At 41.7% G+C, this 20,508-nt stretch overlaps 1 protein-coding gene across 1 annotated transcript in view; it reads left to right on the top strand.

Moving 5' to 3' along the window:
• LOC121281769 (SH2 domain-containing protein 1A-like) overlaps positions 1 to 8,897 on the top strand; it is a 67,101-nt gene extending 58,204 nt beyond the window's left edge. Inside the window, exons 3-4 of the mRNA XM_041194731.1 lie at positions 5,338 to 5,455; positions 6,769 to 8,897. Coding sequence (XP_041050665.1) covers positions 5,338 to 5,455; positions 6,769 to 6,815 — 165 coding nt within the window. The 3' untranslated portion in view covers positions 6,816 to 8,897. The remainder of the gene's footprint in view (positions 1 to 5,337; positions 5,456 to 6,768) is intronic.
• The last annotated feature ends 11,611 nt before the right edge of the window (positions 8,898 to 20,508 follow it).

Raw genomic sequence — 20,508 nt, 5'->3', positions numbered from 1 at the left:
AACCCCTTGCCCACGCAAAAGATGCAACACCTGCCCCTTCACTTCCTCTCTCCTCACCGTCCAAGGACCCAAACACTCCTTTCAAGTGAAGCAGCATTTCACTTGCATTTCCCCCAACTTAGTCTACTGCATTCGTTGCTCCCAATGTGGTCTCCTCTACATTGGAGAGACCAAACGTAAACTGGGCGACCGCTTTTCAGAACACCTGCGGTCTGTCCGCAAGAATGACCCAAACCTCCCTGTCGCTTGCCATTTTAACACTCCACCCTGCTCTCTTGCCCACATGTCTGTCCTTGGCTTGCTGCATTGTTCCAGTGAAGCCCAACGCAAACTGGAGGAACAACACCTCATCTTCCGACTAGGGACTTTACAGCCTTCCGGACTGAATATTGAATTCAACAACTTTAGGTCGTGAGTCCCCTCCCCCATCCCCACCCCCTTTCTGTTTCCCCCTTCTTTTTTTTCCCAATAAATTATAAAGATTTTCCTTTTCCCACCTATTTCCATTATATAAAATAAAAAAAAAAAAAAAAAAAATAAAAAAAAAAAAAAAAACCCACTAGAGCTATACCTTGAGTGCCCTACCATCCATTCTTAATTAGCACATTCGTTTAGATAATATCACCAACTTTAACTTTAACACCTATGTGTTCTATTGTAGTATTGTTGTTGACATCTTTTGATGATCTGCTTCTATCACTGCTTGTTTGTCGCTACAACCACACCAACCCCCTCCACCTCTCTGTCTCTCTATCTCTCCGCCCCCCACACACACACCTTAAACCAGCTTATATTTCAGCTCTTTCCTGGACTCGAACTCAAGTTCTGTCGAAGGGTCATGAGGACTCGAAACGTCAACTCTTTTCTTCTCCGCCGATGCTGCCAGACCTGCTGAGTTTTTCCAGGTAATTCTGTTTTTGTTTTTTATTTATTATACACCCATTGTTCTCATGCACTAACCAGTTTGCTATATTGGTCAGTTACTGCACATGCATGGCACACCTAGGTCGGGATTTTCTGAGCCTGCTGGCATCGGGCGTGTTTGGTGCATGAGCAGACAATGTGGTGCGATCGGTTTCACGACGGCGTGAAATCAGTTTGTGGTCATCTGCTCAGCCCACCAATGGCTCACCGCCTTCAGACAATGGGAATCTCATTGTAATACATCAGCATATCATTGTATGGCCAGCCCGCTGGACTCAGCTCCCCCCCCACCCATTGGATCATCCGCCCGTTTCACAAGAGCACACAAGCGATGTGCACCTCATGGGCTGCACTTCACTCAGGACTTCAAGGTTTGTTTGCCTACCTTGCTTCGGGCAGCACTCGCAGTCATCAAAGCTAGGCTTCACAGACAGAACCATATGACTTTTATGGGGCTCGCGGATAGGTCTCTACCAGATCAGCCATATGTGGGTGGCTTCTCAACAGCTGCAGGGCAAGGACTTACTTGGGGGAGGGGGAGAAGTGGCCTCAAGCAAGGGAAGAGGTTGCAGGACGATAACTGTACTGGGGAAGGAGGGTATCCCAGGGTGTATGTGGGGGCACATGTTGATCTTTGCAAGTGGTCTCAAAATTGTGAGGACTGAGGAGGCAATCTCCAGAGGAGATGAGGCCAGATGGACGTGTGAGGGTGTGTGTGTGAGAATGGGTGGTCTTGTCCCTTGAGGGGGAGTGAATGAGAATGTGAATGTGTTATGGGCTTGAGTGTGTGAGTTTAGAGTGATGAGATGGTTGCCATACCTTGCGATCATTCATCCTCTATCTGCACTGGATGGCCAACCTCTTCTGTGCAGCATTGGCACTGACCACCACTGCCATTACCCTCCATGCTAGAATGGTAATGTAGCTGCCCCTCCTATAGCCAGAGCAGGGCTAGGGGACATCAAGTGGGCCTCCATGGTGTCCAAAAGGCTTCTAGGGCTGTAGTTGTCTTGCCTTTCAGGGCCATGTCTTCTTTGCTGCAGTCCTGGGCTGGAAGCACTGAGCGCAGCTGTACTTTATATGTGATGCCTGGCATGATGAAGCAGTGAGATGGCGTGGCGGGTGAACGAGAGCCTGCCCTCCGTGGAAACAGCCAGGAATGTTTAAGTAATGTAGTGGGTTTGGGATGATACGGAGTGAAAACCTGCCATTGCAGCTGGCAGGTAAAACGTCATTTTACAGCCCCCCCCCACCCACCCACCAGCACACTTGGTGCAAATCTGGGATGATTTCACCCAGTGCATTTAAATCATTCAGCATGGTGAGCATGCACGTTGATATTGGCTGTTTGCCTGGGTGATGTTCTTTGTCTGGAGAGTGTTGATCCCGTGGTCTTTGTTGCCTTGGTGACTGTTGATGTTCCATTTGAGTTACTGGGGGCACGTGGACCTCTGGTATTGATGGTAGTTCTGTACTCAGTACAGCTGGTGAGATCCCTGCTCCATGACTGGCTAGTTGTAGTGAAAGAATAACTTCACTCCCAAGTTTACAGATGGGCTGACTCCTGTTAAGAGTGTTGAAAGTTTGTACATGACTGGCTCCTCGTGTTTTTCCATGGCTACATATTGATTCTTCGAGGAGTCTTTCAAGGTTGTAACTCCTTGCGTGCCTTTTCTGCCTGTCGTTTTGCCTGGTTGTACATCTGATTGAGTTTTTTCAACTACCGCTTTGAGCTGCCAACTGTGAAATTGTGGACCATTCATTCCTCCTGGTACCTTAATGTTTTCTCTGAAATTTGTTTGTTCTGCACAGCTTGGTACATTTAAGAGTTCAGTTTATCGTGCATTTTCAATGGTATATACTCAGCTGGAATCTTGCCCTTCAGATCTTCCATTTAACTCTGATATGTACACTTTCCTGTAGAACTGCCTCATTTATCTTCTGCCTGTGCATTACCTTGCACTGACATGGTTGACAATCATCTTGTGGTTTACTTACATATCATCTCCCTTGCTCTGGAATCTTTTGTTTCCCTTTCTCTGTTTGCATGTTTTGGATTATCAGTCCAAGCTTTATACTTTCTTCAGCTGCGATGAGTGGCCATTGCATCCCATCCATGATCTGGAATTCCAGATCTTCCTTCTTGCCATTGCATTGGGTTGTCAGGCTAATTTGTCCCCTCGATTTGAGTATCATGCCATCATATAGGATCAATCTTACTTTTGAACACTTCATTTTCAGATCGCCATGTTGAGCCACTTCACACAGATCTGTAAAGGTCATTATGTTGCATGATGCACCAGTGTCTTTTTGGCGTTTCTTGTTTGCCTGATACTTCCTCTGCGGTCATCATGGTAACAGTGTTAGGAAATAGAGATAGTTCAAGTATGTTATATTTGTAGTTGTGGGTGTAGGAATGAGCTTTAGCTTTAAAGTTTAAGTTTGGTTTGTATTTCTGCACCTGTGTGTTACAAAATGTCAAATGGAGCTTTAGTTTCCCTTTAAAAGGCTGCTTGCATTTCTGATGAGTTTACAACAGCTATAAGGTAAAAATAAACACGCAAGAGTAGAAAGAACAGTGCTGTTGCCTAGCAACAGGGGGCCAGATAGACAGGTTCCTCCCATGGACATACACACAGAAGAAGAAAGACAGCAGTTTGATTTGGAAGCTGTTTGAGTTCATCTGGTTTTGGAGTTGCTGCCTGGAGAGACTAGAGCAAAGAGGATAGATAGAAGTCCCAAGCTAAAAAAAAACAAACAAAATCCAGGCGAGTGAAAGAGGGGAAAATCCAAAGGAGACCTTGTAGCCAAAGGAAGGCCAAGAACATGGAAAATGTCCTGTTAAGTGAAGTTAAGAGTGAGGAGCAGAGAGAAAGGCTCCAAGCTTCAGATGTAAAGTGAGAACAGCTTGCAAGAAGTAAGAAGGTTAAAAGAGACAACTGAAGGTCTCTAATTCTTTGCTATGGGCATGTGAAGCAGTGGTGCACTGTTAAGGCTGAGTTGGTGAGAGAGAGTGCATGGAAGACAGCTTGAATGCATGTGGTGACCCAGGGAAGAGGAACATCAGAAGGAGAGTTCAAAACCCTGGAGGCAAACCCTTGTGGAAGGCGTCCAAGAGAAAGCATCAGTTTGGGAGAAGATTCCACGGTGAGGTCTTGGAGAGTGGAGATTGGAAACCCTCGTGTGAAAGACGGAATACAGTGAAACCGGTTGGCTCACAGTGTGACAAGCGTCTGGGGGGAATTGAGGAGAAATCCATAGCATCTAGTTGAGGTGGCATCTGTTACTTGGTTTCAGTATGTGGTGTGCCTGACCACAGGGTGCCTATTGGTACATGGACTGTGTACCAATGAGGCAGGAACATGTGCAATTAAAGAAACAAAAACAGAACATGCTGGAAACATTTGGCAAATCAGAAATACTATCTGTCAGGAGACATGACAAGTTGATGTTTCAGGCATAACCTTCTCTTCAGTCCAATGGATGCAGTTTTTTTTTCACTCCTTTCCATCTTTACAAAAAAATCTGCTCACAGGCTACTAAGCCCTTTAGTCACTTCTTTATAATAGCTGTCAGGATATTTGTACTCTCGGAAATATCTTTATATGTTTCTACTTTTGTTATACTTACACTCATACCCTTTATTCGTTGTTTTGGTTTTCCTGTGAAGTTCTCTATCTTTACCCAGTTTTGGTGATTTTTTTTTCCTTCCCTCTTTCTCTCAGACCACCTTATAAAAATGTGTTCTCATCTTTTCCCCATATCTTTAAACTATTAACCAGCTCTTTCCCTTTATAGATGTCTACGGACCCGCTGTGCCTTCTAGCACTTTCTGCCATTATTAGACTTTCTGAATTTGCAGATTTTCTTCTTTTTATTTCTCTTATTTAATACCATTGATAACAGGCTTCCTTTTGAACTGAATTCCTTGATCTGATAATTTGATAGTAACAGGAATTACAATTCGCAGAGTGAGAATAATGAAACAAAAGTGATACTGGTCATCAATAACATTTTGTTGTATTAACAGGGTTCAAATATTATTAAAAAGTTTTGAAACTGGAAGGCTAGGAGTAAGAGGAAAGTCACGAGACACTTATTTCATTCAAAGGATGTTAAGGTTTGGAATATGTTAACAGGGAAGGGTGTTGAAGGAGAAAGTATGTGGCCAATTGTTCCAAGTTTGAGTTAACAGATAGAATATTGTCAGTGGCATGGCAGGGATTTTCTGAAATGCATGACTGCCAGATGGCAACTTGAAATGCAACCCTTATAATTGCCACATTTTGGGAGATAGAAGGAAATAAGGTGAGGAATTGGTAGCTCCTTGTCTGATTCAAAGGGAATAAGCTAATTTTGCCATGTTGGCTTTATCCTGTTGCTAAATATTCTTTTGTTCTAATGTGTTTACAGACTGCACCTGGAGTCCATAAGAGGTTGTTTCGTAAAGTGAAGAACTTAATTGCTGCATACCAGAAGGAGAATCAAGGCCTAGCGATACCTTTGCTACACCCTGTGTACAAGCCGAAAGGTATTTAAGCTTTCTTTACTGGTACCTGAACTGAAATACTGCTCTTCTCATCTATTGTACAATTGGTTTAATACCTATAAATGTTGCCTTTTTTATAACATTAACCCTATCATCTTATTTTTCTGAACTTAATTGGCTCAGCACATCGAAAATATTGTTGAATTCTTTTTATAAAAAAGACTCTTTCAAATTTTACATGATTTTTCTAGTAATCCCTATTTTTCAGTGTTTTAAATGTTGTGCAAGAGTGTGTGTTTGTGTGTAGAACAGGCTGTGAGAGATCATAATCTGTGGGTCCTAGATCTTAATATTACTCTATGAAGCCCAATGTGCAGTGGAAACTGGCATCCATTGGATAAGGAGCAAAGCAGAGCACAGAGGTCACTCCCCTGAGAAGCCTACTTCTGCCCACATGGGTGCCATGTAGACCACATCTCATTTGGTGTAAGGATCTCTAGAACTACCATAATTCTTGAGTGAATAACAAAAGCTGGAACTCACAGCATTGAGAGTCCTCTCACCTCTTTGCCCTTGCAGTGACATTTGGTTTTAAGGAGTGGGCAGTGGTTGTGCTCCTTTTCGGACAAGACAGAAAATCTTGGGAACCACAAAAATCTTGTACATTGGTCCTGTCGTCTGGTGGGTTCAAGGTTCTGTCAACTCTGCCCATTTGTGCATTCAGAAGCCTCTACAACTCACCTCTGGCTTCTGTGCGCTCAGCAATCTAGACAGTAAGCTATAGAATTCCCGCCCTAAACCTTTCTACCACTACATCTCTTTATTTGTCCTTTAGGATCTTTCTTAAAACTTATTTCTTTGACCAAGCTTTTAACTCCCCCTCCTAATCTTTCTCTCTTTGACTCATTGTGAATTTTTGTCTGACTACTCATCTGTGGAGTGCTTTGGGATGTTTTCCTCTTTAAAGTCACAATTTAAGTGTATTGTCGTTGTAATTGACCATGTGAGGGATTGCAACTGAGCTGCACATAGTCTACATATGACACACTTTCTGGTTGTTGCCACTAGATATTGATCAGGATTGGAAGCTCTAGCTGAGCCTTTCCTCATCTTCCAAAGTCCAGGGCAGGCACTGAAACCAAAAGCACTAAGGTCAGCACAGACAGAACTTGAACCAGGAGTTTTCTGATCTGCACAGCTTTGTCCTCGACTAAGGCACTACTTTTAGCCCACTCAGTGATCGTAAAGCTCATACATAAACTGCCCTGGGATTTAAAGATAACGTATTTAATTCTCATAACAGTTTAATTAATGGAAATCATCATTATAACAGTGAATATTTACTTGTTTTACAGGTGTTGAAACAGAAGAAGATTATCTCTTGATGCAACCAGCTGAATGATTGCATGCTATTTTTTCTAACATGATGTTGGACTGAACTTACTATAAATGCTTTCTATTGAAATGGGCTGCAGCAGTGAACCTGAATATACCTTCATTGATCTTTTGATGGCCTTGAACACTTTAACCTTCTAAATATTGCTTGCTTTCTTCTAGAGTACCAGATGCTTAACCTGCAATTACTGTTCTTGAAATATGTTTGAATCATAAGTTCTGGCATACTTTAGTACTGAAGTTCTTGATGAAGCAGAGGGCTCTTAATATTTCATTTATTTATTTATCGTGTTCCCAACCTTGTTAGAGAAGGGGATCTCTGTACCTTTCATGTAGTTCTGAAACAGCTAAAAGAAACAACCAAAAGAAGGAACCAAAAAAGTTTATTTTTTTAACCACTTGACTGATTTAATTTTAAAAGAATATTTTTGCAGAGACCAATGTACTGTTATTTGTTAATAATACCATGCCAATAATATGAAAATGGAAACAGATTTCCATTGCAAGTATAGAGGTCCTTGGTTTCTGCAGGGGTTGTCCTGACCTCTCATCATGGAGAGAGTTTGGGCTGCAGGGTTTTGATAATCTCCCTTGAAGGTTATGGCATGGGATGGAACAACTTCTGTAGCAACTCAGGGCCAGTGTTTTGCCTGCACTTAGCGAAGAATCAGTTTCTCTCAACAACAGTGTAAAATGTCTTGCTGAGCAAACCTTCCTCAGCGCAACAACAATCACATCACACTTACATCATACTTGATGAGCTGGTTCTTCACTGGCAATAGTGGCATTATTAAAGCCACATAATGATTAAGTTTTCTACATAGATGATACAGCAACACTTCATTATGAGCCATAGCAGTGCACCATTTTCAACCTCGCTGTTTTCCAAAATGATCTTCCCCAGAATTCTCTTGAGTCATGTTACTAACCAGATGAAACTATTAAATGTATCTTAGAGCCTTTTGGCAAAGGTATATATTAAATTAAAAGAAGAAAGTATCTCAAGTGGATTGAATTGACAGGCAGACATGAGATATGAGCATGTCAATATGTGGTTAGGAGACAAATGTTCTTGGTACCTGCTGTAATGGACTGCTACTTAATGCTTTATAAAAACTGTTTCTGTGAAACAAACTTGAATTAGATCCTGATTTTTTTTTAATTGATAGACATTTTGAGTCAATTTCTTTTCAAGAAATGGAGTGATCTCTTCAACTTTTTCTTTCTTATTAAAAGTTCATTTTGTTTTCCATCCAAGCTGTGAAAGATGACAATATGTAAATCTTTTTCCAATCAACGCATTATATTATTTCATTAGATGCTAAGAGATTTACCAGCTTCTTTTTCTTTTGCTTTTGTACTTTTTATCTTGGAGCTGGTCAGTTTTTACTTTAAGAGCTTCCAAAATAGCGACTTTTAAATAACATGAAAAGTGGAAAAATCAAAAGCTGAAGTTGCAATAAGGCTTCGAAGTGGTAATTATTTTTAAATTTCTGCTTTGAATTTTTCCTAGTTATCTCCTTCTGTGGGGTACATCTAGTACTTTAATCTTTCTTCATGTACAACCTTGTCATGTGTGTCTGCAGGCCAGTTAATTATTTAGAGCAGCACAACTCAGCGCAGATCAATTCTGTTCTTCCCTAATGTCCATAGATCCACTTGCAACAGTTGTCTCTGGATAATGATGAAGAGCAGGAAGCCTAGCTAGTTTTATTCCTCTCACTCTCCAGTATATGATGTTAAGGCCAAATGTGATGAGCCAACTTCTGCCATAGTTGAAAGCCACTAACTTAAAAATAACCAATAATCCAACCTGAGACCTTTTGGTCTCTATGGCTCATTGCTACACTGAGGCATTGTCTTCATCCACTGGACCAGCTTGTTTGCATTGTATTTTAATAATGGTTTGCTTGTGACTCTTTTGTGACTCTGTTTGCTCTTGTGACTTCTTTCATTAAAGCCAAATAAATACATACACTGCAATGGACAGCCAATCATTTTTTTATTTTTATACCACAAAACTGATGAATTAATAAAAGGAATTTTGGAGATCTTTGTATGTAAAATATAAATAAATATATCTCCAGTACTTAATGTTGATGCATTATTTTTCAAAACCACTCCACCTTACATTTATCTTGTGTTTCTAATGCAAATGCCCGCAATTCAGCACAGAGGGGCTTAATCATCTCTGGTGGTGCATTGTTTAATGTATTTCCATATAATTCCTTTGTGTTCTACTTTAATGAAGCAATTACACATTTTTTTTAACAGTTTATTGACTCCATTAAGGTAGCATTAAACAATAAATTTTATATGGAACGCATAGATATAGTGAATTACAAGAGGCAATGGGCTGGATTTTCAAAGGCTGCAGAGGGCGAGTTCAGGAGTGTGTGGTGCAAGACCAGCACACTCAATATTTCATTTGGGGTGCCAGGAGTTGGAGAAGGGACCCTGCCCAACATGTTAAATTGGCCATTTAAGGCTCTTACTGAGTTGCTGCTGTGTGCTGTTTACTGTCTGCATGTCAACAAACTGTTCTCTTGCCTACCCTGAATGATGCTGCATATGGTTCTCCATAGGAAAATAGGGGTAGGCCATTCACCCCCTTGAACCTGCTTCACCATTTAACTAGATCATGGTTGATCTTCTACCTGAACACCATCTTTCTGCACTATCCCCATATCCCTTGATGTCATTGGTATCTAGAAATCTATTGACCTCTGCTTTGAACATACTCAATGACTGAGCTTCCACAGCTCTCTGGGGTAGAGAATTCCAAAGATTCACCACCCTTTGACTGAAAAAATTCCTCCTCGTCTCAGTCCTAAGTGGCCTACCTCTTATTCTGAGACTGTGAGCCCTGTAAGAATTTTGTACACTTTAATGAGACCACCTCTCATTCTTCTAAACTCTAGCGAATACAGGCTCAAAGGGCAGTCCTGCCATCCCCAGGATTAGTCTGGTGAACCTTATGTTGCACTCCCTCTAAGGCCCGTATAACCTTCCTGAGGTAAGGAGACCAAAACTGCATCAAAGCTCTATGCAACTGCAGCAAGACTTCCTTATTCCTGTACTCAAATCATAACATACCATTTGCCTTATCTGATTGCTTGTTGTAGCTGCATGTTAGCTTTCAGTGACTTATGAACAAGAACACCCAGGTCCTTTGGGACATAAGCATATCCCAATCTCTCCCCATTTTAAGAAATATTCTGCATTTGTTTTTTTCCTACCAAAGTGGATAACTTCACAATTTTCCACTTTATATTCCATCTGCCATGTTCTTACACACTCACAGTCCTTGAAGCATCTTTGCACCCTCCTCACATTCCCACCAAGCTTTGTGTCAAGAGGAAACATCAGCGCACCAAATTCTGGTTCCCACATCCAAATCATTGATATTTTCACTGAGTTTCACTAATCGTAATGGATGAGTTCTCGCATTCAAAAGCCCTGAGTCATTGTGGAGCATGAAATGGATAGACTCCTCCATTCTTATTGCATGATTCTGCAATGCTACAGGTAACTCTGACTTGTGGGCACACATATGCTGGTTGTCAATGTAGAGTCGCCTGGTACGTGGCATGTGAGGCTCAGCATCACCACCCTCCTGAGCAAGGCTGAGCCTGTCCTCTGTTCACTGAGGGAGATTGGCCACAGCCAAATTTGCCTCTTCCAGATCTGAAGTAGTGTCACCCCCTCACCTGTGCTACTGGCTCTGCTGATGCATATGGACCCACTAAAGTGTGAGTGTCTGTACTGGTGGAAGGTCCGCTGGTATGATGTGATGGTGTCGCCTCCCAGGTGTCTTCTTCTGGAACTTGCTGCCTACATGGCAACTGGTGAATCTCTGCATATGGGAGGCATAAGGGATGATAGTGAAGAAAGGACTGTGCACACAACCAATGCTTAGACAGTTCACATTGAGGATAGGACAGCTTCTGGAATGACAGCTGGTTGCCTGTGCCTTTCTTCCAGGTATGCCCTAGTTTTGGCAGCATTCATCTCCCATTTTGTCCAGAAGGTGACGAACAATGCCATTAGCACAAAACTTCCCTCATTCACTGACAACGTCTCGCAGGGCATTCCAGCCTCCTGACCAGCAGCACTTGGGTTCTGATCTGTGCCAATGGGTCAGCCAGGCTCCACTGCTACTGATGTTGCTCTTGTCACTCACCCTGCTAGACCGAGCAACATTGTTGAAACACTTCTGGCATTGCTGCCAGGTCCTCCACGCCACTCCTCTGCTGCTGACCTCATTGGCGACATCAATCCATGCCCTCTTGTTCTGCCATGAGGCGTCCTGTGACCTCTCGTGGGCAACAGAATGCGCCTGCCAACCTGCCACCAGAAACACCTGAAGGGACTCATCAGAAAACCAGGCAAGGGGAGTTTCCTGCCGTGGAGTCCTTCTTTGCCTCAGTCCTTCATAATCTTCACAAACCACAGCCTCATCGACAGCTACTGCTTGCTCCATAAATTGGACAATTCTTGAACTAGTCCCGCCTCCCCACTGCATCTGCTGCTGCTAATTGGGTGACAACTGCTCCTCTTAACCTATTACAGCATTTGCATTTGGAGATCATGGCTGGTTCATGTTTTGCCACTGGAGCACAGTCAGGATCAGGAAACACTTGCGCCGCTGGGGTCCCAACCCAGAGTTGAAAATCCAGGCCAATGAGGTTGGCCCAGAGAGTTATATTTTGATTATGATGGACAAATAACTTGAGCAATGTTTCAAATCTGACCACAAATTAAGAATGTAAAGGGTGTCTAGAATAAATATCTATCTAAACGTATGTTTATATACATAGTTATTTTTTACAGCTATGTTACTCTTATTATCATGGACTTGACTTGGCAAAAATACACTTATGACTTTATTATATTCTTATGTAATGGACTGGCAATCTCAATGTCCTTAAGCTAAGAAAAGAGAAAAAAAATCAGTTATTGTTTGTTTTCTGATTGCTTTCTACTACTAGATATGGCGTGTGTGAATGTTTTGCAAAGATAGGATTGCAATACCATTCCTTTAGGGTGGAATTACATGCTAACGTGTACTATCAGGGCTTATGAATAAAAAATGATAATTTCAGCAGGACACTAAGAGCTATTAGTGCTTGGAACCCACAGCTCCTCACGAGTGGTAAGAGGCAAATTGGGAAGCCAAAGGCTTCCTGTTTAATGCAACGTCTTCTTTTCATGAGTTAACTTGCCACATGCTTTGCTTGCACAGCAAATGTTCTCGTATAATTGAAATACCGTTCATCATATCATTAAAAGATAGTGCAAACGATGGTTAACAAGATACACAGCAGGATATCAATGGGTTAGGTACAGCAGAACATTGCCAATTTACAAAAGCATAAAAGAAATAGAAGCAAGAGAAGGTTAGTCGGCCCCTTGAACTTGCTCTATCATTCAATAAGATTGTGGCTGATCTGATTGTGGCTTCAACTTCATTTTCCTGCCTGCTATCTATTACCCTTGACTCCCAAGTAGATCAAAATCTGTCCATCTCCACTGCTCTCTAGGGTAGAGAATTCTAAAGACTAATGACGCTCTGAGGGAAGAAATTACTCCTCCTCTCTGTCTTAAATGGGAACCCTCATATTTTGAAACTGCTAGTGCCCCCTAGTTCTAGATTCCCCAAAGGAGGAAACATCCACTCAGCATCTACCCTTGTCAAGCCCTCAGGGTCTTAAATGTTTCAACAAGATTCAGCAATTAACATACTAAGCTCTCTCATTCTTCTAAAATCCAATGAGCCCAACCTGCTCAACCTTTCCTCATAAGACAGCACCTTCATCCCAGAAAGCCACCTAATGAAACTTCTTTGACTGCCTCCAATGCAAGTATACAGACAAGTTGACCTGGCCAATTTAGGGCCAGTAAAGATAATCAATAACATGAGGTCTGAGAATAGTGTTGACAGAATTTTCGGGTCTGTGGGTGGCTGCGAACGGCATGCTTGGGAGTGGCCGGGGAACATACCGTTGACTGTGGTCAGCCCCCAACCATGATTTCACGCTGGCTGGCCAATTAACCGCCAACTGGCATGAAACATGTACTGAAAGGCTCAGCGCTGCTGGGGTGGGGGCGGGAGGAGGGCAAGCGCTGAAGTCAGCATGGGCGAGGGGGAGCATGGAAGGAAAGCTCCCTGAAGGCAGAGAGCTGCCTCAGGGAGCTGACGAGTTTAAAATCAATAAAAACAGAATGTAAAATCGGGAAAAACTGTACACACGTCAAAATGAGACACCTCAACATAGGGATGATGAAATCTTTTTCCAAACATTCTAATCTTTTTTAAAATTTACTGTGGAAATCTCATCCTGAACACTTCCTATGTGACAAAATATTATCATGGAATTAAATTAACCTAAACCCACTGCTGACTAGTTAGGCTTAACCAATCATGAATAGACCCCCATTGGAATGCTCCTAGCCTCTGAATTGTTCATCATAGAATTCCAATCAATCGTTATCTTTGACCCTTCTCACAGGACTCTGAAATAGCTGTCAGTCAAACAACAATGTTCTGATGCCTTGACTTGTGTGACAGCATTTTACCAACCTGTTTCAAGATGTGTGAAGATGTTTTAGAACAAAAGACAATCTATCTTCTTCAATTACACAGATTATCCAGTATTTCAAAGTGTTGAAACAGAGAACACTTGAAGAGCAAATCTAGAAACCCTCATGTTTTGAAGGTTTTGAAATGAAAAGGAATTCAGCAATTAACATACTAAGCTCTCTATTAGCTGACCAGAATTGGAACACAAGATCCATATATCTTCAATAATACAATGAATTTATGTAACTCACTGAACAATTGACTATCACAACAATGTGGAAAGCAGCATCATTCCAAAGGGTGGGCTAGACATTTATAAACATGTGTGAAGGTTTCATTTGGGTTGCAAATTTTTCAAAAAGGCAAAACAAGAACAAATTAATGCAGAAGACACAAAAAACTGAATAGTGGCTGAAATTTGTGATTATTAAAGTAAAACATCCAGTTAAGCTGAAAAGTATTATTGAAGGATTTTGCTGTTGTTGGCATCTGAATCTTTCAGACATCCGTCAGTTCCCTGTAGGTGTTATTAATTTACACTTAATTCACAGTGAAAAGCCTTCTTGCACACGTTAAATTGAAGGAAGAAAGAAACACATCTTTCAGCTCTGCAGTAATCTGATATGTATACAGAGAGAAAGTTTTTTATTTTGATAACCTATGATTGCATAAATTAATTAAAACTGACTGCTTTCTGACAGTGTTAGGCATGAATTATCTCTTCAGCCGAAAGATGTTGAGCTTGTAGAGGATTGCAGTAGATGGTGTCTGATGTTTATGCAAGCAGACTTGTAACTAGAGAAACAAGATCCTTTCTTGATTGATTACAAAAAAGCTCAGAAATTAATTTTGCACATATTCCTGGTGCAAAGTGAATGACTGTCTAGACCGCCTACCAAAAAACCGAAGCTCAAGGCTGGCTCTAAATTGGGTCTTGCACTCATTTTCATAAAACTAGCAAGCTGTGGGGGCCATTGATCCACCTCACCATCTGGGGGCTTCTCAAAATAAGCTGGCATGGATGCCAAAGCAGCCCACAGGAATGTGGAAACAGGAGTAGGTCATTCAACTCCTCAAGCCTGTACCACCATTCAGTTAGATCATGGCTTGTCTGCACTACAAATTCCTTTACCCTCCCTTGCTCCACATCCTTTGATACCCTGACTTAATAAAAGTTTATTGATCTCAGCCTTTAACATTTTAACTGACCCCGCACCCATAACCTTTGTGACTTTCAGATTTCGATTACCCTTTATGCTTCCTGATTTTACTCCTACATAAGCCTGGATCCTGTTTTAAGAATACATCTTGATGTTCCAAATTCCCCAAAAGAAGAATTACTAACCTACTGAATCTCTTAATCATTTCAAAAGCCACCATTAGATTCCCTCCTCAATCTTCTAAACATATGGGTTGATAACTGGCAAGTAACATTTGCAACTTTCCAGTGCCAGGCAATGACCGCCTCCAACAAGATAGAACCTAATCCATTTCCCCCAGGCATTCAATGGCATAATCATCACTGAAACTCACCAACATCCTGGATGTTACAGACCACAAACTGAACTGGATCAGCCACAGAAATATTGTGGCTGCAAGAGCATCAAGAGGCTGGGAATTCTGCAGAGTAACTCAGCTTCTGACTCCGCAAAGCCTGTCCACCATCTACTAGGCACAAGTTAGGAGTATGATGGAATACTTTCCACTTTCCCGGATGCGTGAAGCTCCAACAATACTCAAGAAGCTCAACACCATCTAGGTCAAAGCAGCTCACTTGACCGGTCCCCTTCCTCCACCACTGACCCATAGTGGCAGCTGTGTGTACCAGATACAAGATGTACAGCAGAAACTCACCAAGCCTCCTTCCACAGCACCTTCCAAGCTCACAACCTCTAATATCTAGAAGGACAAGGGCAGCAGATGCATGGGAACACCACCACCTGCAAGTTCCCTTCCAAGCCGCACACCATTCTGACTTGGAACTATATTGCCATTCTGACACTGCCTCTTTGTCAAAATCCTGGCAATCCCTTCCAAACAGCACTGTGGGTGTACCTACACCACATGGACTGCAGCGATTCAAGAAGGCAGCCCACCACCACCTTGTCAAGGGCAATTAGGGATGGGCAATAAATGCTGACCTTGTCAGTATTGCCGACATCCAATGAAAGAATAAAAAGACAAGTTTATGCAGCATATTTCCATAAGTTAACCCTTTAAACCTTGAAATCCTGAGCTCCAAAGTAGCTTAATCGCTGTTGGTGAGGGAAGCTTATATATAACAATGACGTTGTACCCCAAAATAATCAGCATATGGGGAAGTTTATCCATCCTTGCCTCATAATTTAACCCTTAATTCTAGTAATTCAGTCTGCAATTAATACTGTTAATGGGAAAGAATGAGAGAAATTTAGATGATGAGGCACATCACTGCTCAACCTGTATTACTCTCGTCCTGCCCGCACGGGACCACCAGTGACCTCTCGTCACTTCCTGTGTGTCGCATCCAAGCTTGAATGGATGAGTGGGGCCTGTGGCTGCTATGGATTTCTACCACCAATTCCTGGGATTATAATGGGGAAGCTGGTAGTATGTCCTAGGAGTCGGTGGTATTAGTCCTGTGGTACTCCAAGGAGGAAGAGGACTTGTAGAACCTCCACTCCCTCCAATCCAACACCAATATGAGCTACTAAAGCTTCCATTTGTAGCCAAGTTCTGGACCATCTAATTTGATATTTGGGCACTTTTGTGTCATTCTCAACAGTTCACAAAGAACCATTGGGATTTTATGCCCTTGCACAATGGTCACCTTCCCGGTGACAGAAATCCTGCACAAACCTGTCCTGCATATAAGATGACACCTGCATGACTCAGAAAATTGGATTGGGATTCTGGAAGCCTCAGAGAAAGGGATAGAAGTCCAGCTCAAATGGTAACCAGAAAGATAAGTTACTATTTAGGGGCAGAACTCTCATTAGAAACAATTTTGGTTCAAGTCTAGATTTAGTTACCTCATACGTCCAAAGCCAAAACAACATACAATTGTGCAGTGTTTGCCATTTCAGATACATGTCTAAAAGCTTGTTATCATCCTCTTGGGGAACATTCAGTGGAAAGCTACAAACTGAATACCAGATCTCAAAAGATTGAGCTACATAGAGCAATTGTGTATCATGGGGGTTTTCATTCTTGCAGTGAATAGACTAGGGAGATTTTATAAAGATTTTAAAGATTCTTTGTTGAGGTTTGATCATTTGGAAAGAGGTAATGTTTGCTGTACGCAGAATTTCAAAACCATATGCATTGATTCAAGTTAAGGAGGCCTAAAATGAAATATGCAACTCAGATAACATTTCTTTCGCAAAACAATAATCTACCAGTGGGCCAGGCTGGCAGTGCAAATGGTTGGACAGGAAGATTCAGGGAGCTTCACAAGGAAGCAGACAAGCTGGTGACATCTGAAGCTATTCATGGTTATTATATCTATATTAATTATTCATAAAATGCATCATGAAAGAAAGTGATTATTAGATGGGTAAAGTTGATGGACATGGCTTTCTGCAGCCAGAAATATGTTACTATGTAGAATCTTACATCAATTTTAATATCCAAAATCAAATCTGTCATCTTCTGCTTTGTATGGCACTACTACAAATGCACTGGGTTACCAGAGGAGCTTAACAAGTCAGGTTTGACCTTAATGGTTAAAAATAACAGTTGTCCCTATTCTAAAAAAATAATGAACTGGTGGCAGTGCAGAGATTAGAGTATAAGCAATGTGGTTTTTGGATTCAGAAACAATGGGGTGAATTTTAGACCATGAAAATCAGTGGGTTGTGGTCAGGTGAGATTTTAAAATGTTAACAATCACTTGCCTCCAACTTGCCCAGTTCCAGATTTAGTGGAGGTAGGACGAGGAGCAGGCAGCCAATCTAATCCCAGGAGGTGGGTTACCCATTTAAATATTATAATGAGGCTGGCAGCTTTGCAGGTTTAATCCTGGCTGGCCTGGTTACCCTGGGAAACCTGGCAACTAAGAGAGGTGAGGACTGCTTCACGGAACAGGCAAGTGCTTATGGACAAGGTTGAGTTGGGCTGCTTCCCTCGATAACCCAAACTTCCTTTCTTCCCACAATTTGAACTAGCCCCATCAGACTCTCCGCCCATACAAAGACTTCTCGGGTTCAGGGATCAGGCTCCAAATGCCCCTTAGCTGCAGGTTCACAACCTGGGGTGTGGCCTGCTCTGGAGTTCTCACCACCTGACAGGAAGCCAAGCCTGACAATCAGGCTGACTTCTGGTCAGGTATCCTGGCAAAAAAAAGTATGCGTGCTATAGCATCAAAACTTCACAGCATGTGGAGGTTCCATTCGAAATTTAGCACGCCAGCCCCACCCCCCTGCCTATGCAAACCATCCCTGTCTAGAATGGTGCCAATAATGTGATCAGGTTTTTAGTATATATGTTATGGACAGGAAAGGGACAAGCAAACTGTACTTATTTTCTCTCATCACTTGTTCTTAAGCAGAAGGTGTTTTGAATTATTTTTAAAGAACGTGGTGGCATGTTTTCCTAAAGCCTTGGTTTGTGTGATCCAGTTTACTAATAACCTGCAGCAAACTTGTGTTATAATTAATTCAGAAGATTAGTCCATTTCACATTCAAAAGCCCAAGGGAGGAGTGTTCTCAACTTTCCACTCCACTACACTCACACAAACACGCACACACAGCGTAAAGGATGGGGGTTTGAAAAAAGAGTTTTACAATTATGGATAGTAACAGTACAAGAACCATAGAGTTGGATATTAGTTCACATGATTTCCAAAGTCAGAGGCCAATGAGGAATTCTTTCACGTTGGTGTTCGAGTTCAGCTGGCTGAAGACCAGGATTGTAGAATTCACTTTACAGTTGGTGCTGATACTACAAGATGAAGTAGATACACAGATACTGGGTTGGTTCAGTAGCCGATGGTAGGAAACTTTCCAGCAGACATAGGCTTCAAGGAGCAAGCTGTTGTTCTGCTTCGAGGTCTGCTTTTTGGTGGTTCACTTGTCAGCTGGTACACAGAAGGTTGCTTGTGAGGCTAAAGGTGTAATGTTATAACTGTTCAAAAAGGCTAGAGCCTTGGGTCATATGACATGTCGCATTAATGGTTAATTGCGCCTTAACAATCAGCTTCTGTGCTTCTGGCCAAAATTCCATTATTCCTCCTTAGGAATGAAACAGGTGGTTATTAGCGTCTCTTACAATATTGTGAAATTCAACGTCTCTCTTTTGTGCTTGTTCCAGTTGCGGGACCCAGTTTGTCTGCACTTCCTCTGCTTTCGTTGATTACAAGGGGTCTGTACAATGAGGTGTGAGAGTCCACAGGTTGAGTGAAGAATTTTCTTTTGTTTTTTTTAACTCTTTGTGGTAATGCCTAGAACAAAGGGTCAACCCTATGGTCATGTGACTTGTGATAGCCATCCTTTTTCGTTCAGCAGAAAATCCATTAGAAAAATAGCTATAAGAATAAAGTTTTGAACATATAGTGTTGTATTTATTTTCGTGTCATAGGGACCCAACATGTGAGATTTCTATTGAGATTACCTTTTTGATCATTGCCACTTAAAAAAATTAAATCATGAACATTCGTTGTTCTCTTTATAATAATCCTACCAATCAAGCTAAAGTTTAATAATTGCGCAACACCATGGCTTCTGTAAATGGTGCTCAGCTGCATTTAATTTAAATTAGTGGTGACTTAATTTATTTGTCACTCACTGGATTGTTTGGTTTTATTATCATTCAGATTTGTGATAGGACTTATGTATGGAAGGTAAGTAAAATAGCCACCAAAAATGCAAAACCACAGCAGTAGAGGAATTAAACTTTGCTACACAAAGGTAAAATTATAGTGTTTAGTGACATCCTCGAAGCTCCTGTCCCCATCACATGCACTTGTCCCCCAAACCCCAGGCCCCACCTCCAGTGAAGATGTTCTGTGTTCGCCAGTTTAGTATTAAGTCATGTAGACTGGACAATTTCAGTTCAGATCCTGAGTCTGTGCTGAGTTGGCTGAGCTCATTTAAGGTAGGCATTGGAATATTATAACTAGCCTTGGTACTCTTGGACTACAGTGAGAAAAAAAAACATTCGACTGTTGATGCTTATCACATTGTTATCATTTGATACTTGTTGGAAAAACAGCACATGTGGATATTGGCTGAAAACAGGATAAGGCTTGATCATGGTGCTTTCCATTATCAAACATCCTGCTGACACACATTTGCTAATGTTGTAGATAGAGTGTGGGCAATTAGACAGGACACAGGACACCAATAGAAAAAATCTCATTGATGCTTTCAGAAGAGGAGTGGAACAAATTGGGGAAGCATAAACTAAAAAACAGATTGATGTAGCAGGCTGCTACATAGATTGCTAACAATGTCTTCTGGCTATTTGCAGCCATTTAAATGAGCCGCCTGTGCTTATGCAAAGACTTCATTATTTTCAATTTGTTCTAGTATTGGTCATGCTTGTCATGTTAGAGAGGGAAAAAAATCTTGGTAATTCAGGACAAGGAAATACCTTAACTTGTTCCTGAAGAATTAGCTGAAGAGTAGGCATATTCCGGACATGTCTTTTAATAGTTCGTTCCAAATATGTCATCAAGTTAACAAAAGTTACATGTAAATATATAAAATAATGATATATTTTTATATGTTTGCAAATAATAAAATATTAAAATTATAACTAAATGTTGTGTAAGGATCAAATAGTTTTGAAACTATGGGAGGAATCATCCCAGATTTGCATTAAGTGCAGTAGCGGGCAGGTGGAACAACATTTTACCCGCCTGCCACAATGGCAGGTTTTCACATCACATTGTCCCAATCCTGCCGTGTTAGTATTGCATTCCCGGGAAATATGGATTTTGATGGCGGGCGGGATCTCATTCGCCCGCCAAGCCATCACCTCACTGCTTCATCACGCCGGGTGCCATATTTAAAGTCCAGACGCACGTACATATCTCAGTGCTTCCAGCCCAGGACTGCTGCAGGGAAGATGTCCACGAAAGGCTAAAAGACTGCAGTCCCCAGATTTAATGACGCATCACTAGAACACCTTTTGGAT

Source organism: Carcharodon carcharias, chromosome 9 (genome assembly GCF_017639515.1).
Source record: "Carcharodon carcharias isolate sCarCar2 chromosome 9, sCarCar2.pri, whole genome shotgun sequence".
Taxonomy (NCBI): Eukaryota; Metazoa; Chordata; class Chondrichthyes; order Lamniformes; family Lamnidae; genus Carcharodon; species Carcharodon carcharias.
Note: the sequence above shows the minus strand (reverse complement) of the source record. Positions and strands in the feature narration are given on the sequence as shown.